This window comes from Physeter macrocephalus, chromosome 1 (genome assembly GCF_002837175.3).
Source record: "Physeter macrocephalus isolate SW-GA chromosome 1, ASM283717v5, whole genome shotgun sequence".
NCBI lineage: Eukaryota > Metazoa > Chordata > Mammalia > Artiodactyla > Physeteridae > Physeter > Physeter macrocephalus.
Genome location: NC_041214.2, coordinates 34,059,994 through 34,087,959, shown reverse-complemented (window position 1 = coordinate 34,087,959; position 27,966 = coordinate 34,059,994). Strand labels below are relative to the sequence as shown.

Here is a 27,966-nt window from a genome sequence, read left to right as displayed (position 1 = left end):
GCGGGCCTCTCACTGCTGTGGCCTCTCCCGTTGCGGAGCACAGGCTCCGGACGCGCAGGCTCAGCGGCCATGGCTCACGGGCCCAGCTGCTCCGTGGCCTGTGGGATCTTCCCGGACCGGGGCACAGAACCCGTGTCCCCTGCATCAGCAGGCGGATTCTCAACCACCGCGCCACCAGGGAAGCCCGGCAGGAGCCTCTTGAGGACACCAACTCCTCGGGTCCTCACAGCAGCCCAGAGGTGGGTGGGTGTTCTCATTTTAACGGGGAGGAAGGTGGGCTTGGCTGGCTCACCTTTGCATAGGCAAGTGGGGTTACGGCTGGACTTTGCACCCTGGTTTTTGGAGGTTCAGATCCTACATTCTTCCACTACACGAAACTGCCCTGCTGGCTTAGACAACACCCCCAGCAGACCCCCAACACCCTGGCTGCTCAGAACCTCCCAGGCCCCCTGAACTTCCCCACAGCTGAGTGGTGAGAACTGGTCCAGCAGGGGCCATGCCCTACGGCTGCTGAATATTTGGATGAGCCCTGCATCCTTAGCTACAGTTCTAGGCAGTCACTGGACTGGGGAAGAGCCTGGCCGGATCCACACGTGGGCCAGGTCACCCCATTCTGAGAACCACTCTGAACAGCCTCTCAGACTGTTTTGGGCCCTGTGGGAAGCTGCTTCTGGAGGAAAGAAAAAGGCAATCTTCTGCTTGTGGCTCCGCCCAGAGGTGGGAACCTTCAAGAACCAGCCTCTCTATTCAGACCTGCTGGCTCCCAAATCTCCAGGTGAAAAGGGGATGGAAACTGGACACAAGGACTGACCTTCCTGAATGATGTTCCCTGAATAGAAATAAAGTCCAGAAAAATTTTCAACCAAGTCCCAGTGGGTAATATGAAACTTGCCAAGTCCTTTTTTCTACCCAGGGTGGAACTGCCTCCTCAGGTGATGAATGGATCCCTCCAGCCTGGGTTTTCTATCTGTGGTGGCCACACTGAGTTATCTGAGCTCAAATGAAAAAACAAAGGCAGCAGGTGCTTTGAGCCTCAGGAGAGGGGCTGCTTTCACGGTGGCTGGAAGAAGCAGGGCAGGGCTCTCCAGAGCCCATCCTGGCTGCTGTTGGGCTGGGCGGAACGTAAGGTTTCCTTCCCAGTGGAGGTTTCAGAGCAAGTTATAAATGATAAGTTATAAATGGAAAGGCACTGTGGTGATGACCATACCTCTGCCCCCAGGACAGGATAGATCCCAGTGTCCTGTGTCCTTTGTGCTTGTAATATAGGCCAGAGGAGCAGAGTCTGAAGGGGGGTCTCTGGGGCGAGAGGAGCAAGTGGCCAGAGACCGAGAAATCCTACTGAAAAAACTGGTTCACTCCTCATCAACCCACACCTCACCCAGATTTGGTCGGAGAGGGCCCCCTGCTCAGCAGGCCCAGGAGAGACATCACCCGCACACCCCAGCGTGATCATGGAAGCTGCTACGGGGTGAAGTGTAGATCAGACTCCCGGATAATAATGCACCATGGGCTCTGCAGGGATTTCAGCGTTTAAGGTCAGAAAGTGCACCCTGTTCACAAATGAAGTCCTTTCACTGCAGTCACCGCATTCCCCGCTGCAGTGCATGCCCCTGGGTCCTCAATAAATCTATCCTTTTATCTGGTCCCTTTACTTAGTGTAAATCTGTCCTGGAATCGGTCCCTTTACTTAGTGTACCTTCACTGCAAGGGTCTCCAGATTAGTGCCCTGTGTTTATCTAGTGCCTGGAGGTGTCCAGAAGGGACAGTCCAGCATGGGCAGTCTGGGAAAGGACCTGTAGGGCAAGCTCGGTGTTCCCTGATGCCTGCAGGCCGCTCGTCCTCCTGTAGCCAGTCCTGATCACTGTGCACAGTTCCCTTCCTCCTGGGTTCTGGGCTGCTTGAGAGGAGGCAGGGTTGGCCGGCAGAGGGCCCCACTTTGCTGAATAGAGGTAGGAGGAGTGGATTTTGTCAAATGGAAAGGAAGCCAGGGCCGGGCTCTGCTGCCGTTCTGGTTGGGACAGGAGCATGAGGTTTTGTTTCTACAGCGAATTCTTGGAGACAGATGAAAAAATACCTGCCTTCAATGCTCTATTAGGCATTCTCAGCTGCGTCCACTTTTCCTTTTTCTTCCATAATTTCATTTGGTGTTAACGCCATAGATGGACTCTTCCCTAACCTCAAGTGATGGGGAAACCGCCCATATGGGATTTGGCATTTACTGCTGTGTTGATTGTGTACAGCTTCTCTTTATGACAGAGATGAGACGGGGCTTTCTCCGTCCCCACCCTGCACCCCACAGCCCTCGGATTCCCCGTCATCTGGGGCCACGAGGAAGGGGGCATCTCTGACACTTACCCAGCAGGCGCATCAGCAAGAACTGTACTCCGATGGCAAATGACTTTTCCTCCTGGTTCACCACGCTGAAAAGGCAAACAGGAAATCAGCAGGGGGAGACTCAGGGCTGTGCCCTCCCCCCACCGGGGCAGCCAGCCTCGGGGCACATCGGAACCCGCCCTCAGGTGGCCTGACTGGGTTCACCTGGGCCCCGAGCTCCTGTTGCTCCTGTCAGTGGTTCTCAAAGCATGAGCCCTGGACCAGCAGCATCAGTATCCCCTGGGAACTTATTAGAAAGGCAGATTCTCAGGCCTCGCCCCAGAAGAAGAGTCAGGCACTCTGGGGATGGGGCCCAGCGATCTGTGTTGTAAGAAGCCCTCCAAGAGATGCTGTGCACACTCAGTTTGGAGAACCACTGGTCTCTGTGATTTTCTGGGCTGCCCAGAGCCCCCTTCCAGAAGCAAAGGGCAGAGCGTCTGGGAGCGGAGAGGACACTGAAGGCTGTGTTTATGGCCGCGGGTCTGAGCAGCTCCTGTGGTGTTTACAGCAATAGAAGACAGCCCTGATACTAAGTGTAATTAGGGCCCCGGGCTGTCGGCTCCTGTGTGCAACTAAAAGAATCCTCTACTTTGGGCCGGCTTCGTGGGCCTGCGACCCGTGTGGCCTCACAGGGCCCCACCCTCAGAAAGGTCCCGTGTTGGCTTTAGTGCTCTGCTGTGGCTGGCTTGAAATTCTTAATAATTTTGGAACCAGGAGCCTTGCATTTCCATCTTGCACTGGGTCCTGCAAATTATGCAGCCAGTCCTGCTCCCACCCTTCTCCCCTCAAGAGGAGAAAAGTGCTTGGCTGAGGAAGGAGGTTCAGAGAGAGAGGAGGGAGGCTGTCTGGAGGAGGTACTGCCAGGCCCTGTCACCCCGGCTGGGCTGCAGCAGAGGGAGGCCACGCCCTCCCACGAGGTGGGGAGCCAGGGGCGGGCCAGCTGGGGCGCCAGGCTTCCCTGCGCCCTGAGTGCACACGCTCCTGAGTGGGAGCTGGCTGGGGGAAAGCATTCGGGGGCTGAGGGACCAGCAAGGGAGGGAACTCAGAAGTAATCTCCAGATCTCTGCACACGTTTCATTCTACCTCCATAGTTCTGCTAGCAAACTGGAAAGGGACCTTCTTTCAGCTTCTCAGAATACCCACTGGGGTGAAGCAGCGGGGAGGCACCCACTGGGATCCCCCAAGTGGGAAGCGCCTCAAATCTCAGTCTCATGGACACTCCCTTTATTGCCCAGCGATGCCTTCAGTGGTCCAGTCCATACCAGAAGCTTCCGTGTCTTGGTCCAGACTCCTCTGGATTCTCAACTAAATGGGACTTGGGAACCCCAATTTGGCTTCTGAGAGAGATTTTGAGTTCCTTGTACTCTCTGCCCCTTCAGCCCCGAATTAACGCTGGCTCTCTGACCTCTCTTTCCTGATACATTTTCGGCAAACCTTCACTCCCAAGCCTGTATTTCCATGCCTGGCTGGAGGCCACGACTGATACAAATAAGGTTTGGGTCACCTACAATGCCATCTGTAAGCCTCACCTTCTCCATACTACACAGCATCCATTCTTTCATCTTTCCCAGTGGGATTTATCTTCAGATCATTTTGGGATACTGGCCACCCACACACCTTTCTCAGGATCACTGGGTCCACCATGGTCCATCTGACTTGGGGTGCAAAAAGGGAAGCCCACTCAGGGGCCTTGGGTGAAAGCACGGGTACTTGGAATGCACGGACGGGGAGCAGTGGAGGAGAGGGTGGTGTTGGGAGGCAAGGTGCTCCGAGCATCCCTACACAGTCTTGCAGAGTATGCTAAGGACGCGAGGTCCTGACTGTTCGCTTCGTGGGCCATTTCCCAGGGTTGTGGCTGCAACGAGCATCCTTGAGGCATGAGGTAAAATCTTCTAGACCAGCAGCAGGCTTGGTCTATATAAGCAGTGGCTCTTCCAAGCTCAGTGTTCCTTAGCTGTGACCTACACCCACTGCAGGTGAAACATACACCTGAGCCCCTCCACGTCACCCAGTAGGACTTGGGGGGCATGGATAAATGATGCAGCATGAGGTTCACACTGCTTGCTGTGCTGTGAGCAGCAATGTCCTTTGGCTTTGACCCAGGAGTCTCCCGGCCTCTGCCAGCATCCTTGTGGAACAGTAACAGAGACAGGAGCTTGGTAGTTTGCAAGCTAACTTGTAAATAAGGTAAAATCCCAGACCCTTCCTTATCTCCTAGTCTTCTGGGGAAACCAGGTCATTGCCACCTAGCTAGCTGATAATAGTAATAGCAATAACAATAATTTGGTTAATAGTGATAATTAACCAATATGCAGAGCACCTTGTATTTACAAAGCAATTTACCATATAACCCTGACACCAATCCTTTGAGGTCAATATCGTTAACCCCCTTTCATCCGCGAGGAAACTGAGACTCGGTGAGGTGGGCAACCCCCGAGGACTTTCAGCCAGTACGTGGCAGAAGTGGGCCTTTGACCCTGGCCCCGGGCTTCCAGATCCTGTGTTTTTCCCTCTCTGCCTGCCAGACGGATGAGGACACGAGGGAGGCAGGCAGGGAGTGAATTATGCCCACTTGGTTGAAACCCTATTTTCTCCTTCGCCGAGGGTGAGGTGAAGGGAGGTCATTCCCTGTCCACACCTCAGGGGCACCTCAGTGCTGCTGTAACAGGATACCTCTGTCCTCCCCTCCCACCTGGCTGTCCCCTCCCTTCTGACCTGGCTCCTAGCACACTACGCTTTTCTCATTTCCATCCTTTCCGTGGCCCTCATTCTGTCTCTGGAACTTTCCTCATTTTCCTTCCCCAATTTTATGTATCCAACTGAATTCTCCTCTGTCCTCTCAATTCTTTTAGGACTTGAAGATAAGTGAATCTACAGGCGTGCAGTCAGGCAACCTGGCTTGGGCACGTGGCTCAGCCGTCAGGCTCTGCCCTCCCTGTGCGGGATGGAGGCACAGGGACCCCGTGAGACACGGAGTGAGGCTGCAGCGAGGGACTCCCCACAGGCCCGGCACAGAAGCCCCCGCCACGGGCGCACCAGCATTATCTCCCTGTATCACCCCAAGAACATCCAAGGACCCTGAGGGGCACGAAAGGCAGGAGAGCTTGAGAAGGGGGCAGCTGGGCGCGAAGTGAGGGAAGCGTGGGGAAGGAGAGGCACACTCACCGCAGCACCATCATGTAGAGAGGGTTGTGGGAGATGCAGGCTATGAGAGCCACGAAGGAGATGAGGAAGATGGCTGAGAGCAGGAAGTGAGCGCAGGGGATGGGGCATGGGCCCGTCTTTGCTGAAGCGGATCCTCCTCTCACACAGCTGCAGTTCAAGTAGGTCTTGGAAGGAGAAGGAGGGGAACGGGGGAAACCTGCTGTTATTATTTCGACTCCACATACTTTAAACGCCTGCTCCAGCTCTCGCTGCCCTCTGCCCTCCCTGGGGAGCTGGTGATGCTGGATGCAGAGGTTGGACAGGAGACCAGGTGGGGGTTTCAGGTGCCCCGCGGATCCTGCCTCTGACCACTATTTGGGCAACAGAAACCATCTTCACCAAAACCAGTTGTCCAGCGTGGGCTGGGCTCTTCCTGCAGTTACACCCACGTCGGGATATGTAGGATTCCACTGCCAGGCACGGCCCACCCAGTGGGGACCGGGGCCTGGGAGGGCCCCCCTCTGGAGCAGCCGTGGTTTTGTGGGTTGCTGTTTTTGCTGTTTGTGTGTTTACTGCAGGGGCGTTGAAGGAGGATAAAAATAGGAGGAGATAGCAGTGGGAACCCAGAGGAATCTACTGTACTTTCTGCCTGAGAGGAATTCTTCCTGTCTGCAAAGGTCTCTGTCTCAAGTCTGCAAATCCATACGGCTCAACACAGTCGTACAGCTCTCCTTGGTGGCCACTGCCTGTCAGGTGGCCTTCACCTTTTCTCTCATATTGTCTGATAGACCAGCCTATAGTCCAATTACTGTAAGTGTCAAAGCAGTTATAGGGGCAAGATTAGAACTAATGAGCTGGTATGCTTCCTTCTACCAGGCATTGGAACTATGTACCCTTTTTACTTTGGCTGCTAGGAAGCTCATAATTAAGTTATATACAGTGTTGCTGCTACCTCCCTCAGTCTGGATTTTTTTAAACATAGATACTTTTCCTTATAATTTGCTATTTTTTCCTGATATTATGCTAATGGATTTTGGTCTTGATGTGCTTGTGCTGTTACTGGAAACCTGTCAAGATTATTTCTGGGAATAGATGAGTCCCAGATAAGTAAATAAAGATAAGAAAACCACAGAAGCCACCACAGGCTCCTCTGACTAGAAGGCAACTGAGAGAGCATCTTGTCCAAGTTCTTTGTCCTCCTGCTGCCTGAGAACCACGCTCCTCTGTCCGCAGAGCTGGCTGTGGAAGCAGCCTTGTCCTGTCCTCTCAGGGGAGGATGGTAAATGGGTCTAGCCTTGCCTGTGTCCTCCACACAGGCTTAAAGGAATAAGATGCGTCCTCTCCTTAGGGCATCCTCAGGGGAACTGCACAGACTTCCCAGTGCTCTTAGGAAAAAGAACATCCAAATCCTAACCTGACCCCTGCCTGCTCCCTGGCCGAGCCAGGTGTGACACTTCTCCTCACACCGCGGCAGCCCTGGCCTTCTCTCTTTTCTCCTGTGCCAGCTCATTCATGCCCTGGGGCCTTGCAGTTGCCTTCATTCTGTTCGTTTCACTCTCAGGTCTTCACAGTGTTTTCTTCTTCTGGTGGTTCAGTTCTAATGTCACCTCCTGAGGGAGGCCCCCAGGCATTCTCTGTCCCATTAAGTCTCTTCATGGCATGGGTTACTTTCTAAAACTCCCTTGTGCATTTATTTGGTAGAATACAAACTCATGAGGGCAGGGACCTGGGCTGATGGGTTCCTCCCTGAATACTTAGCACCCGTGGCTGTGTCTGAGGTTCACTTAAGTATTTGCTGAATAACCGCACAGACGACCGGACTTGGTTTGCTGCTGTCTGATCCTGGGAGGCTGGGAGCCGTAGTGCTCTGAGGGCTGGCCAGGACCTCACCAAGTCAGCCTGGTGAGAGTGGGCTACCTGAGTGGGAGGCTGTGGCCGGGAGATACCTGACCTTGCACAGACATGCCCCAGGCTGAGGCAGCACCCCGAGTTCTAGTCTCAGATCTGCCCCTAAATAGCTGCAGACTTCAAGCCAGTTGTGTGGCCATAGCTGAGGGTCGAGAGGGATTGAACCAAATGCCCTCTATCACCACTTCTGGCTCTAAGCTTCCAGGTCCACATCACAGAGGCCCTCTGCCCTCGATTTATCTGGGTCAGTCCGCGTGGCTTTGCAACACTGCCAGGACGCAGACAGGCCCATTAGGATCCGTCAGGGTGAGACTGGCAGGCCTCAGCTGAAGGGGTGCTCTGGATTCCTTCTGCTCTGAGCATTGTTAGGCTTCAGGAATGTGAATTTGTTGGACATCGGCCAATCTTTAATTGACTTTAGGCTGTAAGCATCTCATGACCCTAGGGAAGGGGAGGTGGAGAGAGGGTGGGTGTGGCCCAGAGGCCAGGATGCTGGGAATGAGTGGGGTGGAGGCCTGCCCATCCCGAGTGGAGGAGCAGGCTGCAGGGGCACACACTCGGCGGTGGCCCGGGGCCCCTTCGGCCCTTACCGGTTGCTTGGAGACTGTGGAGCTGACGTTGATTTCACTGCAGCCAGCGTGGCAAGGGGAGAGGTACTCAACCCCGTCGTCTCCACAGACCGGGTGGAAGACGGAATCTGGGCAGGAGCAGTCCCTGCGGCAGGCGGGAGGCTGTGGATGTATAGAACTTGATGTGCTGCCAGCAAAACAGGAAATGGGAATCAAACAAAGCAAGACCAAAGGAAAACCTCTCCACTCCAGACCAGTGCGAGCTCCCCGCCTGGTTAGTGTGCCTGTGCGTCTCTGTTTGTCTTGGGCCAGCGCCACCCCGGGATCTGAATTATGTCTGTTGGAGCCAACAGTGAATTTGGCCGGTGCTCATGGCACCTCTACTTCTTCTGCTAGTAGGAGCCCAAACTACCAGTCGTTGGAAATGCTTGGTTGGCAAATCCCCCACTTCAGAAGGGGTCGAGACAGCCAACCAGTCAGGACTCTGATGAGAGAGATGGCAGATGCTACGGGAAAGTCAGAGGCAATAATTTCCCTTCCCTTCTCTTTCATCTGAGCTCGGGCTGAGGCCCCTCGAGGCCATCCAGGGTCTAGATGGCTCCCGTCTCTGGGTCTATGTAGCCATCACCCAGGTCACTCCATTCCCCTGAGCTTCAACCGAGGGATTTCACTGGCTGATCTCACCAATCTTACCATATCTGATATTCCTGATCTTCTTAGGGGAGGGTCGGGATTGGGGCTGATAAACCACAGTGCAGAGCTTTGCTAAAATAATTATACTAATCCTAGGAAATGGGCATCTCTCAGGCTCCAGGCACCGTGCCTGAGGGCTTTGCATGCGCCATCGCCACCGCCATCTCGCAGTAAGTCTACAATTAGTGATGCTCCTTTTGTGGAGGAGGAACCTGAAGATTAGATAAGTTAAGTAACTTCCTCCAACCAGTAAAGAACAGCGCCAGAACTAGGCCCTGGTCTGATGACAAAGCCCCGTGCTAAACTCCCAGTGAAAGCCTTCTTGGTTTCTCTCAATCCACACAGCCAGGAGACCAGTACAAACCAGGGGGTGGGGGGGTCCCATCCTGAGTGACACTCCCTTCCCTCATACCCACCAGAGACAGGAGAGTTTCTTTCAAAGAGAAAGAGGAAACACCAAGGCTGAAAAGTATGGCATCTCCAAGTATTGCAACCTCACCGGGCAAAATCTTAAAGAAGAGCTGTTGAAAGGTGGCTCCCGGGAAAACAGTAACTGCTCCTTGCTCAGCACACTCCCTCATGGGCCTCAAAGCCCTTCCTGAACATGAAGCCAGACTTAGAACTTAAAACCATGTTGCTTTATGCAAACCGACAGGTATACTTTACCTGCCCTCTTCCTCACCTGCCCTAATTTTTCAAGTCTGCCATCACCTTCCTTGTTCTTTCCCAGATCTTTGCAGGTCTCCGTCTCTCATCTTTCTTTGGCAGCTCAATAAGACTCTGTAATTTTAGCCGGTACAGAGTGGATGCTAAAGGTAGCTATTTCCTGGTTCCTGGGGCTCACAGCACTACAGATTCATCCTGAAACCAAACTAATTAGCTTTTGGTGCTTCTTAAAAAACAGAACCCTAACCCTGATTGCTGGTGACCCACTAAGACCCTCTGATTTCTTCTCATAATTGAGCACACTATTCAAGATCTGATTTTCTCAGTTGCCACATAAGAGATTAGATCAACAAGGGAAAAGGAGAGAGGACAGTTGAAGAAGCAGAAAGGAAGACGTGTGGCAGCCACAGACAGGCTCTGGCCCCAGCCTCATTCCCACTACCTGCGGGGGTTGACCTCTGCCACGACTGGGGTGGAGCAGCCCATGAAGAACAGAGGGGCACAGAGGATCATGGAGATGGTGATGATGGTGGCAGCCACGCGGGGAATGGTTTGCAGAGAGAAAACAAAACGCTTCATGAGGATTCCTCCAAACAGCATCCCCAAGGCCGCAGCAGGGAGGTTCACAGCACCTACAGACGGAAAGAAACTGGTCTGGGTGCACAGGCCTTGCAGTGTGTGTGGGCCGCACACTGAGCTGGACCACAGAGAAGGGGGCATGGCTTCTTGAAGCGACGTTCAATATGATTAATTGCAATAGTAATAAATGACATTAACTGAGCATTTACTGCAGAGTTATCTTGACATGGCAGACTGCCCTGCCTGTGCCAAGAATAAAGAAAGAAGTGGGGCCCTTGCAGCCAGAGGGATGTGGGTTGAATGTGCACTTATTAAGTGCCTTTCATTACCTGGCCCATCCTTGAACTATGATCACATGGGGTTATTAGCAAGGCACTGGTGGTGCCCCCTGCCTGATGTGCTAGTCAGAGGCCAAAGGCTAGAGGCGTGAAGTCACAGCCAAGAGCCACACAGGAGGTCAGGGGTCACGCCCTGACCACCTTGCCACTTCCACATGGTCAAACTCACCTGTGAATTGGGCCCCACAATTCCCTTGGGTACTTGGTGGGACCACATCAGTGCTTCTCACCCTCAGCTGCAAAAAACACCCATGCTGGATGCTGGACATTCTGCTTTCATTGATCGAGGGTGGGGCCTGGGCATCCGTATGTCTTAAAGCTCTCTAGGGGAGCCTAAAGTGCAGCGGGGACGGAGAATCACTGGGCCCCCTACTCCTTATCCAGGTGAATGTCTTCAAGTCATTGGAGAAGAAGGAAAAAACCCAGAGGCATCTTGCCCAGCCCCACTTCAATCCTCTCTCTTTCCTTTGTCGTCCCTGATGATGTCAGGGCCTTTGGGAGGCAGTCAGGCTTTCAGCCCCTCTGACAGGGAGGAAGTCATCCCCCAGCCTCTGCCCACTCCTGTCTGGAATGATAGGGGCCTAAGAAATCTGCCAAGAACAGTCTAGATTGCCAACCTGGAAGAATGTCCTTAAAATTCTTTCTCTCGGGCAAGAACCCTCTGGCTCCGGCCTGCGTCCGGTCTGGGGGCTCCCAGCCCTGGGTGGGTGGCGGGAGGGCCCAGCTGCGGCGGCACCCGGGGGACTCACCGATGAGGAAGTTGGCATAGGCCGCGGAGGCACCGTACTGCTTCTCCAGGAACTTGTTGAGGAAGGTGGAGAGGCCGGCAATGACGGAGGAGAAGGTGCACTGGGCCAGGACCACCAGCATGAAGAGCGGGTTCATCAGGAGCCTCAGGAAGATGCGGGGGAACCCTGCCAACAGACTGCCGTCAGGGCCGGGCCTCCGGGCAGTGGTCACAGGGGTCCGTGACACCGGCCACTGCCCTTCCTCCCACCAAGGCAGCTCCTCTCTCTTCCTCAGGGTGGAATCCAGGTCCTGAGCTGTTCAGTGGCCTGTTGAGGGCACACAGCCACTCGGACTCCACTCAACATGCTCATGGGCTGAATGAAAGGAGGACAGGCCTGGAAGAAGTCAGGTGGAGGGTGATTGTACATGATGGCTGCATCCATGGGAAGGCAGGGGAGAGGAGAACGTGGGCCAGGCGGTGTGGGTGGGGCTACCTCTGTCTGAGTTTGGGTCTCCTGCTATCTGCACAGCAGCAGTCACCAGGGCCCCTGGCAGAGCCCCTCGTGAGGGGTTGGCCAATTTTAGACCACCTGCTCTTAGTGCCCCTCAACACACCTAACACCGCATGGGCTGGGCTATCCCGGACCGCCCCCACCCCAAGCCAGCCCTCCCAGGGCTGCCGGGTCACTCAGTTACGTTTAATGAAATCCACCAGGGAGCTTCTTGACTTGGCCTCTTCCATCTTCCTTGCCTCATCCGCTATGGTGGGAGTCCTCTGAAGGCAGTGAAGGGGGTGAGGGTTAATGACCCAGGTTTCCTGCAGCCACTTTCCCTGGGCCCTTGATCCTTCTGGTCTTAGTGGCTCAAGCCTGGGCAGTGGTCAGCCACCCCGGGTGTGTGTGGGAGGACGTCCAAAGCCATCACCACCTGCGTGTCGGTGAGCCCGGCGCTTGGCCACCGACCAGAATGTGTCCATGCCAGGGCCTCCCAAGATATTATTTCATACCTGGGCATATTATTTTGTATCTAACTGTTGGCTGATGCCAAAAGGCATCTGAGTGGATCTCACCCCTCGTCTGTCTGTCATGGCTACACTTCTTCCCTGTCCTCAGATTCCAGGGGCTGCGGGCTTCTGGGACGCTCTGGTCTAGAATGACCTTTGTTTTCCAGCTCTCTCTTTCAATCTCCTCTATGGAGTCCCTTCTTTCTTCTGGGCCCAAAGTTGGGTCCTGTTCAAGGCTCTGACCTGGCTCTTAGCCTGCACTTTCTGTGCAGACCTCCTCAGTGAACTCGCCTTCCGCTTCCGAACTTGTTAGCTGCAGCCTGAGGCCCTCAGCTCTGAACCACCACACAGACGCAAGGCCCCTGAGCTCTGATACCATTAGGATCCCCCAGGGGACTCATCAGCAGGCCTAGGAGCTCCCATTCATTTAGTGCTTTCTCCACCGTGGGCACCACACCCAGTGCTCTGCATACAATGTCCCATTCCTCACAACCTCCTCCCAAGATAGGGACTCTATCTCCAGTATTTTAAAGCAGAGGAGACTTAGGAGCAAGGAAACTTGCCTAGGATCCCTCAGCTCGTTGACAAGTAGCAGAGCTGGATTCAGGTTTGCCTCCCCCCAAAACCACCCCGATGTGCTGCCAATCTCTGAAATTCTTCCTCAAGACAAGCGGAGGCCCCTCTACCCTCGCCCCTCCTCCAAGCTGGGCCTAGATTTCACACACCTCATTGCCAGACGTCCAGCTCTGCCTCTGGCTCTGAACCTCGGCACAAATTTTTGCCCCTCTCAGCTCACTGCTCCCCCTCGGCACCCCCTCCGAGGACATCTACCCCTGCCCTTGCCTCATCTGTCCGGCAGCCATGGCCTCGGTCCTCAGCTGCATCCCCCATCTCTACACTGGCCTCATCAGATCTCCAGCCTTCATTCCTTCCCAACTCTCCAACCTCAACCTTGACCCAGCTGCCATGTTGTCACCTGAGTGGGCACCAGTCACTCAGAATTTCATGGGATCAGAACAATTTCTAGATCCTTCAGTCTAAGGTCAAGGCCCCCCACCCAGACTTCTCCCCCCTGTTTTCCATTCTCATGCTTCCCTGATTTCTTTCCCCAACAGATATGACTGGAAGATGCAGGGCAGGGCAGTCGGCTCAGAGTATGCTCCACTCACAGCCCACCCTCACGCTCTGCAGCACTAGGAATCCCCTTCTTACTCAGTCCTTTAGGATTAGACATGACTGGCCCTATTACATGCAAAAGTCAACTGCTCCAGGTCACATATTCAGCTTTTATTGGCTCTTAATTCTTTATCCCACTTTAGATGAACTCAGTGTTTCCCCAAACTACATTCCCTGGAGCCCTCCTAATCTCTGAGATGCTAACACAGTAAGGGAACACTGATGAGATACCATCTTTTGGAAATTCACAAGCACTCTCACCTCTCAAAGTCTCTCGGAAGTCCTGTATCATGAAAGTTGTTTAGATTTCACCCAGAATTTACTTAACTTGCTGCAACTTCTCAGCTCTGTTTATTTTCTACCTCTACCTACTTTTATGAAACTCTTATAATAGGTAGAATTGTGGGTTCTCAGAAGCTTACCTCCATTCCTCTGGGCATTGCTCGAGGAAAGAAAAAAAAGGGGAAAGAGGTAACAACCAGGCAGGCTGAGGAAATGAGCAGGCCCAGCCACCAGGCTCCTATCCATCGGGGGTCTCCAGGGCTCAAGTTAACTGCAGCTGAAGAGAAAACAAAGGACACAAGTGTTTGTTGGATGAATGCATGATCTCACCTTACTGATCTGGGGATCTTTCTTCCCACGATGGAGAAGAGGTAAGCTGTAAGCTAGCATCTTTGTCGAGACAGCGTTCTCTCCCCAGGCCTCTCTGGTCTTCTCAGAGAGTGGAGGCCACTAGGGAGGATCAGTGAGGTTAACTTCGGCCTGCAGGTGCCATTTCATTGGTCAGTTTTCAAACCCATGCATGTATTCGCGGTTTCCAAACCTGCACTCTTAATCACTGGATGCTACTGCCTCCCAACTTTATTGATCCCTAAGAAAGGAGGCCTCATAATCCTTAGATGCTTAAAAAAACAACCACCAACAGAGTAGGCTACCAGGCCTCTGAAGGAGATGTTTTCTTCTTTGTAGTCTCCCATCCATGTCTAAGGGTCTGCCACTGTGTTTCTCTTTGTAAAGAAACTACATGGGCATGGAGGGAGGGAGAAGATAGCAGAACAGCCCTCAGCCCAACACTGTCCTGGGCGCTGTCCCTGGTGGCCTGGGAGCTCAGTTGCTAGTCTCTTTGGGCAGCGAAGAGCCAGGACCCAACTCAGGAAGTGCCAGTGAAGGGCAAAGATGGCTTGACCCTGAGCAGAGAGCTCCGCTAGCTTTGCCCTTTCATTTGAAGTACAGGTGGATGACCCTGAGCAGATGACACTGTGGTCAGACAGCCCCAGGGACAGGAGTCTATGGGCTCTGGCAGCATGACTGGGTTAAGGCCTGCCCACATTCTTTGTGAGACAGGCAGGTTCTGATCTGGGTGCTGGGCACTGGTGGGTGGGGGGGTGTTATTCCTGAAGGTCTGGCTTGGACCTGCCTTCCAGCCACATCTGGCCTGTGGGAACTTACATATCACCCACACACGCCCCACGCATTGCCCCCCTTGGCTCTGTCCGGATGGTTTCCTCCACTGGGAAGGCCTCTCCCATCACCACCCGTGTAATTCCACCCACACGGGATGCAGACCTCACCTCCCTGGGAGGCCCTCCCTCATCACCTCATGCAGGAGCACTTTTTCTGCCTTGGAACTGTCAAAGCACTTTGTCTGTCCCTCTGTTACACTGCCTGCCTTCCCTGCCTTGTGGGAAGCTGGGGTGTGTAAGGCAACCTCACAATAGCCATATGCCTTTGCAGGGTCCATCCTGGGGTCGGCTCCCTGAAGGGCTAATTCAGTATGTGTGCTCCTGTCTATGGACTGTACTTTCTCATCCTAAGATACACAGTGGCTTCATCCAGATCACTTTTTAAAGAGCTCACTCCTGTCAACCTCCACATATATCAGGCATGTTCTAAACACTGCAACATCTCTATTTCACTACCATTAGCCCCTTTTTACAGATGAGGAAACTGAGGCACAGAAAGGATGAAGATACTTGCCCAAGATCACTCAGCCAGTAGAGGAGGCAGAACCAGGATTAGACACAGGTTCTCTACTACCTGTGCCCACATGGTTAAACACAATGTTACAACCCTCTGGATGGGAGTCATAATCCATGTGTGTAGTCTATGTAGTGCTTCTCCTTTTCCCCAAAAGAGCTCTTATCAATATTTTTTTAAGCAATCAAAACCATCTTAGAATCAAAGAATCATAGAGCTCTTTTTAATACCACCACCAAGACAGGCAGCTGTGGTGGCAACCCCTGAGGCCCTGCCCTAGGTCTCAAGGTTTCCCGCTGCAGAAAGTGTGCTTTCTTAGGGCAGAAAGTGTGTTTTCTTCAGCAGCGCATCCCCCTTGCCCACCCCCACCCCGGGCCCTGGAGAGAGGAGGCCCACGCTGTCCTGTCCGCTGACTACAGGAGGGAGGGAGGGAGTGGGTGGCGAGGGGGCCGTGAGCATTTAAAGTTCAAGCTTCATCCTTGTCCTGACTGGCTGGGGGCTGTGGTCCTGGCACACACTCACCTGTGTCCACTCTGCCGTAGTCCACAAAGATCTGCAGCATGACCGAGCCCAGCAGGTACCCGAAAGCCGGCCCGAATACAGAGATGGCAAATAAGATGGCTGGAAAGGGGAGGAGGAAAGGAGGCTGAGAGGGATTGAGAGGGTGGCAGCCCCGGGCTCTTTCCCTTGCTGAGGGGTTCCTGTGACATCCCCCCATCTGTCCCCTGGCCCTGACAGGTCCACACCTGTGGCCTTTACTATAGGCACGGCTGGAGCCACTCAAGATCCTGAGATGTGCGGAACCAAAGCTGTTTCTCCTCCGGCCAGATGCCGGAGAGATCCGCTTGCCGGGAGAGAAGCGGCCTCCTCGGCATTTACAGATGCTGGCCCAGGTGCGTGTTGGTGGGCAAATCTCCTTGCAGGTACGATGTGGCAGTGGCAGCCCTGGGGGAGCTTGTGGGCCACAGAGCCTTGGGTGTTGTCTGTCTGGTCTGGGCCGTGGGCCCTTAGGATGCTCAGTGTGGTTTGTTCTAAGGGAAGGATTTGCTCAGTCAGATGGTCACGTGCTATCTGCTTTGCATATGCTTCTTTGAGGCCAAACTTCTCCCTAAGTGGATGGCTCAGAGAACGTGTGTGCCCAGCCTGTGCCCAGACTCGACAGACGCAGTAGCTACTGCTGGTCGAGGAGCTGCCCGGTGCCTGCCCTGGGACCAAGGGCTCACGTACATCACCTCAGGTACTCCCACGTCCCCAGTGCACAGAGACTGTGGGCCCCATCCTGCTGGTAAGGACCTGGGGCCTGGGCTGGGACTCAAACCAGGTGTGTCAGATCCCCAGGCCTCTGCACGCATTGGCTGGGCCCCGTCAGGACCCGCCCCCTCCCCTCAGCCCTCTTCAAGCCCGACTCACAGATGTACAGGGGCGAGTTGTTGGGCTCCGAGAAGTCGTCCACGTAGGAGATCCCGAACGGCTGGATGGGCACTGTGCCGACGCCTGCCAGCAGCTGGGCCACCACCATCAGACCCCACATGCTCCTGGTCTCCTTCCGGGAGTCCTGGGTGCTGCTGTGGCACTTGCTGGGGGGCAGGCCCTGCCAGTGTTTCCGACAGAGCTCAGTCTGGAGGCGGCTGCTGTTCCCTGCAATGAGACAGCGGGCGCCGGTCACCCCCACCCTGGAGTCCTGGCCGCATCAGCTGGCCTCCAGACCCGGACTTTCTCCCAGGCCTTCTGGGATCGGCTCTAGACACAAACGTGAGAGAAGGGGAGAGGGTGGGCTCCCTGCCCTGAGGCGGCGTAGCCCTTGTCGGGGGTGAGAGCCATCCTCGTCTCCTGGGGATCCATTCCTTCTCCTCTCCGGGTACAGGTGGGGGGCCGGGCATGGAGGGATCAGTACCTTCCTCCCTGGGAAAGAGGGAGCCAAGATCAACACCCAGGCTTGTCGGCCTTCAGTGGCCCTGTGCGCAGCCTCAGGCTCGGGTCCCCAAGGTGTGGTTCACTTTAGCAGGACAGAGGTCATTCTGTCCCACAGAAGGTGGTGTCACCCCCAGCCTGGGATGCTCGCCAGGGGTCATGACTCCCAGAGCCCTCACTCCTGGATGAACCCAGCATTGGGTCACGCTAGAGAGCCCTGTTGTCAAAGGCATTGAACGTGCTTACCCAACCTGGCAGCTCTCAAGGATCAAGAACCTGGGAAGCTGAAGGGACTTTGAGACCCTCTGGTTTAAACCCTCCTGTTACAGATGGGGGGCGAGGCTGCACCCACAGGAGCTAGGCTGCGCCTTCTGTGAGGGCCCCAGAGGCCGCAGTGTGGCCTGTGGGCACCAGTGCCTATGGCTTTGGGGACCTGGCCAGGCCGGACTGCCACTCCCATGCCACTGTTTCCAATTTGGCCCACACTAAACAAAGAGCACTCTCAGCTCTCCGAGGCCTTGAGGGCTCCTGAGGGCTCCTTTCCATGAGATGCCTTCTTTTCCAGCCTTGTAGAAGCCAATGCAAACTGCTAACGTCACTGACCCCGCTCCTTGGAGTTCTGTTTTACTCCCATTTGTGGTCCTCCCAGAGATGGCAGAGCTCGGAGCTGGGTGGGCCTCAGAGTCCCACAGAGAGGAAAAATGAGGGCCGTGGACGAGATCTGTCCATCACACTGGACTCTGCCCAGTGCTGTTGAGCTCAGGGCTACTCTGGACGGTGGGGCAGGGGAGGGGTCTGCCCCCCTCATCGTCCCCTCACCTCCCGCAGACACACATGCTTGTCCAGCCTGGCCCCAGCATCTCCTGTCCTCTATACTAGTGCCTGTGTAGGACATGGCCTAGGGGGCTCCCCCATCGATCAGGGGGCCCCTTGGCAAAGGGGGCCTAGACGCCTGTCTGGTCAAGGTCGTCCAGACCTGACACCAGCTGTGTGCAGGGGAGCTGTGGGCACCCAGGCCAACGGCCAGCCCCAGACTTTTGTGAGTGTCCCTCTGTACCTTCCTCCTCCCACTCCACACCCATTGTCCCACCTTTCAATTCAGGGTTTGGATAGAGAGTGGTCTAACCACATGGGTAAATAGGAGGCGCCTCTTAGAATTAGAGTGGGGAGGTAGCCTTACCGACATGCAAAGACAGCTGTAACATCTTGTAGAGTCAAAAAATAACCAGTAGTTTGGAGAAGAATATGATCCCTAATTTATAAAATGTATGGGGCCTAATGGAATATGCAGAGAAAAACTCTGGAAGACCATGGTTCTCTCAAGGTGATAGGATTGTGGTGATCTTTGTGCGTGTGTGCTTGCCTCAGAGTACTTTCTAATTTTTCTATAATGAACACAAGATACTTTTGAAATAAAGCAACAGTAAAAGCTTTTAAGTTAAAAATATTTTTTTCGGGCTTCCCTGGTGGCGCAGTGGTTGAGAGTCCGCCTGCCGATGCGGGGGACACGGGTTCGTGCCCCGGTCAGGGAAGATCCCACATGCCGCGGAGCGGCTGGGCCCGTGAGCCATGGCCGCTGAGCCTGCGCGTCCGGAGCCTGTGCTCTGCAACGGGAGAGGCCACAGCAGTGAGAGGCCCGCGTACCACAAAAAAATATATATATTATTTTTTCATAAAAATATATAGCCAAAATTTAACAATGTCTCTCCCACTTCTTATTTCTTTGTTCCACAGCCATTGCCCTAGGCCTGCGAAAGGCAGGCCCATCACACTAGGGCTGAGTTTCTCTGCCCACCGCACCTTCCCTGATGCGTCTCCTTGCTTGTGTATTGGGCCTTTCTCTGACTTACACGCTTTACTGTAGAGATCCAAGTTCCAGTGCCAGAATTTTTAAGCTTCTATTAACTGCACAGGCAGACACTGCCAAGGCTGTGACATACATTTTGTCCTGCTCACAGGGGTTATTGGCCCACATAAGTGGCTGCTCTGGGGCAGAGCTGGTATTTGAACCCATGTGTGCCTGACTCAAAGTCCTTAATGAAATCAAATCTGAAATGGCAGCTTTGAAAAGACACAACACACATTTTGCAGGGATGGAGGAGCCATGCCTGGGGAGATTCCTCTACCCATCCCTAGTTACATTCAAACACATGAGCCCTCTGACCTCTGTAAGTGGCTGGGAACTTCCTCCCAGGTAGAGGTATCCTGGAAAGGGGCTGGCTGCTGGGAGTTTTGCTGAAATCCGAGACAAAGAGACGAAACAAACACATGGTATAAAGAGTCAAGAAATTGGCTTTGGTGAAATAAGCCAGACACAGAAAGACAAATACTGTATGATCTCACTTATATGTGGAATCTAAAACAGTCAAACACAAAGAAGCAGAGAGCAGAATGGTGATTGCCAGGGGCTTGGGGGAGGGGGAAATGGGGAGGTGATGGTCAAGGGTATAAATTTTCAGTTATGTCAGATAAGTTCTGGAGATCTACTAGAGAGCATAGCGCCTATAGATAACAATACTGCACTGTATACTCAAAATTTACTAAGAGGGTAGAACTTAAGTGTTCTTAACACACACACACACACACACACACACACACACACACACACACACAATAATAATAAAGGGGCAGGAGGAAACTTTGGGATGTGATGGCTTTGATGGTGGTGACAGTTTCATGGGTATACTCATCCTCAAATTCATTAAGTTTTATACGTTACTATGTACAGCTTTTTACATGTCAATCATATCACAATAAAGGCATTTTTTTATTTTAAAGAAAGAAAAATTGGTTTTAGCCCTAGGTAGCTGTGTGATCTTGAGCAAGTTTCTGAACCTCTCTGAGCCTCAGTTTCCCTTTAGGCAGAGACCATAAGGTGGCTGGATAGGGAGAGTCCCTATGGGTCATTAAAGGGCTAGTAGGCTATGGCTCCAGAAAGGGGAGCAGGCATGAAAATTTGGACCCGCTGGTCAGTCAGCATGGCTGATGGCTGTGCCTGCCCCTTTGTAGGAAGGCTGGTGTGCCTCAGTGAGGCTGCAAGGGCCTGATTCTCAGGATCATCACTTTAGTCTGGAAGCACAAAGCTGTGAAATGTTCCTGCTGAGAAAGAGCCACTCCTCACCATACACAGGAACCCTCCCACTAACACTGCCCTCTGTCCAACACTCACTCAGAGACGGGGCTGTGGTGCTGGCAGCCTCACGCCCGTCCCCAGGGGGCGGCCCAGGTGGCTGCGGGCAGGCAAGGCCCATAGATGTTGGAGCGACTGGGCTGGGAGCCTGGGACCTGGGTTCTAGTCCTGGATCTGACTCCTCACGTCAGTGACCTTGACTTTGAGAGACCTCAGAGGATTCTGGGGAAGGGGCCATGCACTGCAGAGGGTGGGCGGTAGCCGGAGGGCCAGGCTCACAGCTCACTCTGTGCCCTGAGTGCGGCAGCCACACGGACACCCCAGCGGGTGAGCAATTACACGCTGTGGGATGTGCTAGTCTTTAGAAAAAGACCCCACTACCTTCTCAAGACCATATGGGCAAGTTCAGGAATGAGGGCGGAGCCGGCTGCCTGGCCCTGGCCACCCTCTGACCCATGCTACCAACTGGCCAGGTGCAGCTGTGAGGTCACTCAAACGGTTGGCCGCACGCCCTGCTCACCTCCCTCCGCCAACTTTGACTGAGGTGACACACATCTAAAGGGCTCGTAAATTAAAAAGCTGCTCAAATGGGCAAGTTCTCAAATGGGCATTTCTTTTCGGAAGATTCAAACAAATTTCGAGTAGATTTTGTATGAGGAAATGAGCAAAGTTTGGAGTTCCCTAAAACCGTGGGCTACTGTCACTTGCAAATGTGTTTGGCTGCGCCGCCTGTCTCTGTCTATGTGTGACAGCAGCTCCCTGTCACATGTTGTCTTGTCGGCTATGGGGTGGCAGGCAGGTCTCCCTTAAGTGCAAGGGTGTAGTAAAGATCACCCAAAGGCAAACGACCACACTGGGAAAGAGGTGCAAGGAATTGGCCCCTGCTCCCAGTGTAGCCACTGAAGGACCACACCCAGGCCCATCAGTTCCCATGGACGATGCCTTCCTCACAGGAAAAAGCTGGGATGCTAAGACCTGAAAAGACACCTGGACACACCTTCCAAAGCCTTCTGTCTGCTGCGGTACACACATCATCAAAGAAGCAACCGCAACGTTGCCAAAATATTGGTCAAATCAAAACCACAGTGAGATACCATTTCATACCCTTCAAAAAACAGAAAACAAGTGTTGGGTAAGATGTAGAGAAATTAGAACCCTTGTGCATTGCTGGTAAGAATGTAAAATAGTGCGGCCACTGTGGAAAACAGTATGGAAGTTCTTCCAAAAAAATTAAACATAGAACCACCATATTATCCAGCATGTACACTCCTGGGTATTTACCCAAAAGAATTCAAAGCCGGGACTTGAACAGATATTTGTACACTGGTGTCCGTAGCCAGATTATTCACAATAGCCAAAAGGTGGAAACAGCCCAAATGTCCATCAGATGAATGGATAAACATAATGTGATATACACATGCAATGGAATATTATTGAGCCTTAAAAAGGAAGGCTTAATACACACGCTACATACAAAATGAATGAACCTTGAAAATATTATGCTAACTGACACAAGTCAGACACAAAAGTACAACCATTGCATGACTCCATTTATATGAGGAACCTAGAATAGACAAATTCATAGAGACAGAAAGCAGAATGGTGGTTTCCAGGCAGGGGCTGGGGGAAGGGGAAAGAGGGAGTTAGTGTTTAAGGGGCACTGTTTCCATTGGGAAAGATGAAAAAGCTCTGGAGATGGATGGTGACAATGGCTGTACAACAGTGTGAAAGTACTTAATGCCCTGAATTGGACACGTTTAATTGGCAAGTTTTATGTTATATATATTTTTTACCACAATAAAAAATACAGCCTGGTATCCACAGCATACCAGAGGGCACGTGGGGAGGCACCAAACCCAGTGCTGTTGGGGAGAGGGTTTGGGAAGGATTCCCAGAGACAATAGCCTCTGAGAAGGAGGAGACAGAAGAGCAGTGGTGAGGAGGGGAGAGCTCAGAGGTTCAGCGGGGTCAGTATGCAAACACCACCAGGGCGAGGCCCAGCTGCTCCTGGAGGGCTGCTGTGTCCTGCAAAGGGGCCTGGGTTACATCCTAAGGAGAACCCAGAGGGTGACGATCAGGAGGGGGTCAGTACAACTAACACACTGGAGGGATTAAGCAGTTTTCAAGGCCCGTGTGTAAAGAGCGGAACTGACCCAGCCAAGAGCTACTTCGGTGGTAAAACAGGTGAGGCTGCGTGTTGCGTGAGAGGCAGGCAGGGAGTGCTGGTCCACTCCACGGCTGCAAGCACGGGGATGCTCAGCCCACAGCGGGTATGTCAGATACACAAGGCCAGGCTGGCTGTAGGGAAGCAGAAGCCTCGAAACAAAGGGCCAGAGAATCAGTGCTTCTTTTCAGAGTTCTAGTTCTTGATTTTGCTGATTCTTATTATTTTACTAAAGTCACATTTATTAGAACATGGTTGCTGGCAAAATTATTTTTGGTGTGCCATTTAGCGGTCATCAAAGATTGTAAAAATGCTGACTGGCTTATTAAGTCTTTACATGGCATGTTGCATGGTGCACCAATGCCACAAAAATCCTCATGAAATTTCACCTAATGAAGTGTCCAGGAGGCAAAATTCTCTGGGGATCTTTTAACTGTTATTATTAACTTTTAGAATGTCAGATTACATGTCAGAAACTAACTGCCTTTATTAAAAATGTGTATTTGGGGACTTCCCTGGTGGCTCAGTGTTTAAGAATCTGCCTGCCAATGCTGGGGACATGGGTTCGAGCTCTGGTCCGGGAAGATCCCACATGCCGCGGAGCAACTAAGCCCGTGTGCCAAAACTACTGAGCCTGTACTCTAGAGCCCGCGAGCCACAACTACTGGGCCCGCGTGCCACAACTACTGAAGCCCGCACGCCTAGAGCCCAGGCTCCCCAACAAGAGAAGCCACTGCAATGAGAAGCCTGCGCGCCACAACGCCCGCATGCAGCAATGAAGACCCAACGCAGCCAAAAATAAATAAATTAAAATAAATAAATTTTTTAAAATGTATACTTTAAAAGGTAATCAATTGGCCCCAAATTAAATCCAAGTCTACTGAGATCCTCTTGGGCTATTCTACATTCCAAATTGATTCAAGATCTCCCAACAAACTCTCTTTTCCTTATGCCTGCCCTAAATGGGGCCAAATCCACCCCAGACCAGGCTGTGACACAAGGGAAAGGGAAAGGTCAGTTCCTCCACCTGGGAAGCAGCAGCTTGCTCTCCGTCCTGGAGGCGGGGTGCGGCGGTGGGGAGGACCCGCTGCTCCCTGACGTGTTGTGTTGTGGCGAAGGTGTTTGTCAGAGACAAGGTCTGACCTTTCCAGGAACTCACGCCTGGGCCTCCCTGCGGTGATGGCCGTGGCCAGCTCACTCTGGTGAGGACAGAGTCTTCTAGAGTTTAGGAAGTTAGGCTCTTGTCTTACAAAGAAGAAGACGGTGATGGAGTGAAAAGACCTGTATCAGGACCCATTGGCAGAACTGTGGGGCTCAGCTTTCTGCAGCCCGCCCCACCCCTCTCCTCCCTGGAGTAGAAGAGCTTGGGCCACGTGAAGAAGAGAGAGCAACCTCTCCCCGTTCCTCAGGCGTTCCAGCAAAGGCTCCGCACCCAGTCCTCTCCTTGGACTTAGAGAAGCTCATCGCCCTCCTCCTCCCACCTGCCTACCATCAGATCCTGTGATATGGTCAGAGAAACACCTGCTTCTTCCAGCCACCACAGACTCGGGGGCCACCCGCCTCCACCTTGAGGGGCCTGGGTAAGGGAGGGAGGGGCTATGTTCGAACTGGCTGTCAGTCTGTTTCTCATCTTCCCTGAGGCCCACTTCTGGAAGGCTCAAGTTTATCAGAGCACATTCTTCTTCCCACAAGACACCAGAGGTCTAGCCGTGCCAGTTTTCACAGGGCTAACTAACTAGAAACAATTCGGGACCTCTCCCCTCCTCCAGCTATCCCCCCACCACCCCACATGCTCACCAGTCAACCCTCTGACTCTTCCCACAATTTACATATGCAGAATTTCAGCTCTAATTTCTGAACCCCTCCGTGGGTTTGGGAAGTGGGGACGCGGTGGCAGGAAGGGCTACCTCCCTGGAATGGGACCCATGGAGACGGGTGGAGCTGGGCAGACTAAGGCCTGGCCTCTCCATTGTTCAAGGACACACATTCCAGGTGCGGCCAGGCTGAGGCCAGCGGGCTGTCAAGGGTCTAATAAGAGGTCTCTGCACAAAGATCCAGCGCTGGGGCCAAGAGAGGACCCTAGAAGGGTTGAGCAACATAGGAAGGCTGTCGCGAGTGGGCTTTCCTTTGAGTAGTCCTTCATGTCGTCTGGTACAGGAAAGAGAGAATTGTGCCAGGAAACAAGAGGGCAGCACCTTGAGAGCCACCCATTACCTCCCTGCTCGGAAGGGGGCACCGTTTGCGAGTGAGCAGGGTCAAATGAGGAGGAGGTTCGCAAGACCCAAACCTCAGAAGCAACCCATAAAAGAACAATAGAGAAAGGCAGCGGTGTTTCCCGTAAGTTTTCTGGAAGCGTGGCCAAAATGCCAAGCCTCGAGCTATCAGCAAACTCCTGGAACCTCATTCAGAATGTTCCACTCTGAAAGACCTATTTCCTCATCCTCCTAAATTCGGCCACTCAACAGCTCTTCCCGAAACTCTGGCAACGCCCACCGGCAGGCCTGGAACAGGCTGTCCCGAACTTACTCATGATTGAGATCTCAAAGTCATTTAAAAAGTGACTTGCTTGCATATCAGAAGTGATTGGGTCCCCATGGAGTTCACAAAGCCTTGTCAGTCCATCTTGCCCCCGTGATAACATGTGTTCTCTTCCAGCTAGACTAAGCCTCCACTTAGAAAATGATTTCTATGGGCACGCGCATTCTGACTTTTATTTGGGGAAATGAGGAGAACATATTCCTCTGCACTAGCTGGGGGCTGACAGCTGGGGGAGCAGTGCAAGGAATTCATATTTTGGAGTCAGACAGACCGGGTTCAAACCTTGGTTCTGCTCACTGGTCAGGGAGCTCTCAGGATCTGAGTCTCTTCGTCTCCAAAACAGATACAGATAATCATACCTACCTTGTAACATTCTTATTCAGATGCAAATGAATAGCAATGTCATAACCCGGGATATAGTGATCACACAGTAAGATCCATATTCATCCAAACAGGCCAGAAATGGAGAAATTTAAACAGATGAGGGAGATGGCAGAACCCTGGAGACAGGCATTATTGCCCAGGTTTTTAAAGACTTGGGGACGGGATCCAGAAACTTAGAGACACGTGAGATCAGCGCTGGTCACTAGCAACGGATGGATGTAATAGAGGGGTTGAGGGCAAGTGGGTTGCTTGCAAAGATTCACATCCATGCAGGAAAAGAGTGAGCTTAGGTGAGTGGAAGAAGAGGGTCCCCTGCTCTGCTCTCAAGACTGAGTTTCCGAGACTGAGACAGGCTGGACGCCCCTTCCGCACCGCCACCCTGGCACTAGAGGGGCCGTGGGGAAATGCCTACTTGTATTGAGGAGGCCATGTGACCGGTGAGCTGGGCACGAGACGGCAGGTCCAATGTGCGCTGTGTGACAGGCTGGGCACCACGCTGCTGGCAAGGGGCTTGCCTCTGCCCCACCCTACCCCCCCGCCCCGCACACGCCACCGCCCCTGAGGAACCGCCACCAGGCCTCGGAAAGAGGCATCACCCAGCTCAGCTCATCATCAACACTGTTTCTTAGTGGATAGGAGGGAAGCAAGACACACCCGAGGCAACAGGATGGCGGCTCAGAGCCATTTAATTTTAGTATTCAAAGAGAATGTGTGCTTAATTTGCACCCCCCAGTTGGGAGTGAAGCAGAACTTATTGTTCACAGATTTATTAACAGGCTGATGAGGAGCAATCTGAAGGGGAAAAAAAAAAAAGGATTAGCCGAGCCAACATGAGTTCATCAAGAGCTGGTCATGCCAAACCAAGCTCATTTCCTTTGTTAATGGGGCTCCCAGACTGGCAGGAAGCCATAACACGGTGTTACTTGAGTGGAGGAAGCCTTTTGACAAAGCCTGTCATGATATCCTGACAGATATCCAGACCAGAGGTGGACACGTGGCTGAGTCCTCGAGGGAGAACTGCTCAAGGCGTGCCCAGTGCAGGCGTGGATGGGCCAGCGTGACCTGGGAGCCACCACGCAGCACCACTGTCCCGGACCTGGGGACACCTGAGAACAGCTGACAGATTTGTGAAGGACATGCATGGTGTGAAGCCGGTGGCAATGGCAAATAAGACAGTCCGAAGGCTGAAAATTCAAAATGAGATCCCAGGCTACAAGGAGGGGCTCCAGCCAAAGGGACTGAATCTTCTGGAGTCAGCTGTGGCTGCTGTACCAAAGAATCATAGCCTAGGAGGCTTACACACAGCGGAATTATTTCTCACGGTTCTGGAGGCAGGAAGTCCAAAACTGGGGTGCCAGCCTGGTGGGGTTCTGGTGAGAGCCAGACTGCTGACTTCCCGCTGCACCCTCAAGGGGCCGAAAGAGAGCCAGACAGCTCTCTGGCCTCTTCTACAAGGGCACGAATCCCACCACGGGGCTCCACTTCCATGACCTCCCCACCTCCAAATACCTGACTTCTCTTTGCCGTTTCCCCCTTTAGATCTCTGAGCCTCACATCGCCTGACGGTGGCCAATCCAAGCCCTGAATCCTCAAAAGTCCTTTTGTTCCTGAGAGAAAGAAACTGCTTCTGCTGGTTTCCTGCCTCGTGGTGTGGGTCGCTCGCTGCCCGAATGTGCCTGCTGGTTCCCTAGTCAAGTCTTTGGGCCACAGGAGGTATCTGGGGACAGCAGCCTCGAGTGTGGCAAGAAGAGCAGAAGCTGCTCCCTGTGTCCTCTGGGGGTCCTTGGGGGCCCAAGGCCTCAGGCAGGAGGCATCAATGGTTTCTTCAAACCACAGTGCCCCAGGGGACAGGGGCTGGCACCCTGCTTCTGTGGGGCTATCCCCGACTCCCTGACAGTTTTCCTGGGGCAACCATAGCCACTGGAATAGTAAGCAGCCTTCCTTTTCCACCCTGGCTGCTGACTCTTCCCAGGAGACCCTCCCCGCTGCCTTGGGTGGACCCAAGACACACAGTCCACCAGGGGTCCCTGGGACGCCGCTCTCCCCAGAGGAGCAGGACGCAGGATGCAGCCTGGCCCCTAGGTGTCCCTCCCTTCCTCACCAGACATGGAGCAGGCCTGCAGCCCCCAGCCTCACCCCTGAGCAAGGGAAGTGAGGAACAAGCCTCCAGGGGAGGGGGAATCACACTCAACGTCTCTCCTGGGGTCAGGGCTGGAGACCCAGAACAAGGGATCCCGCCTCCAGGCCAGCCAGTGGGGGTCGTTACTCTCCCACAAAACAGGCGTTAAGAGAGCCTGACAGAGGCAAACGCTCTCAGGTCAGCCGCTGGGACCGTGCCTTGGAGATGCCCATTCTCCGCGGCCCCAGCTCCTTCCCCGGCCTTCCCCTGACACGCAACACAGCAGCCTGGTGTCTTCTGTCATTTCTCCACACGGGTTTCTCTTCTTTCCTATACTGTGCGTTGAAAATGTGTTCCACATCAGGTCTCCTTAGCTTAGCTGTGCTCATCTGTTCAGGGCTGTTTCCCTCTCAGTTGACTTGATAACACCCATGTGTTTTGTGACTCGCCCCCCCCTGCTGCTTTCCCCCGCTTTTCAGGTTAAACAGATCCAGCTGGCCAGGCTGTGCACCTCCCGCTTCGACCTTCCACCCACTCTCCGCCCCCAGCACACGCATGCTCCCCC

At 53.4% G+C, this 27,966-nt stretch overlaps 1 protein-coding gene across 1 annotated transcript in view; it reads right to left on the bottom strand.

Annotated features, from left to right (window-relative positions):
- The window catches only part of SLCO2A1 (solute carrier organic anion transporter family member 2A1), a 78,637-nt gene that overhangs the window by 3,400 nt on the left and 47,271 nt on the right, over nt 1–27,966 (bottom strand). The window contains exons 4-12 of the mRNA XM_024131905.3: nt 16,566–16,793; nt 15,678–15,776; nt 13,601–13,737; nt 11,696–11,774; nt 11,020–11,184; nt 9,796–9,985; nt 8,016–8,181; nt 5,539–5,702; nt 2,356–2,420 (exon numbers count right to left, since the gene is read on the bottom strand). Coding sequence (XP_023987673.1) covers nt 2,356–2,420; nt 5,539–5,702; nt 8,016–8,181; nt 9,796–9,985; nt 11,020–11,184; nt 11,696–11,774; nt 13,601–13,737; nt 15,678–15,776; nt 16,566–16,793 — 1,293 coding nt within the window. The remainder of the gene's footprint in view (nt 1–2,355; nt 2,421–5,538; nt 5,703–8,015; nt 8,182–9,795; nt 9,986–11,019; nt 11,185–11,695; nt 11,775–13,600; nt 13,738–15,677; nt 15,777–16,565; nt 16,794–27,966) is intronic.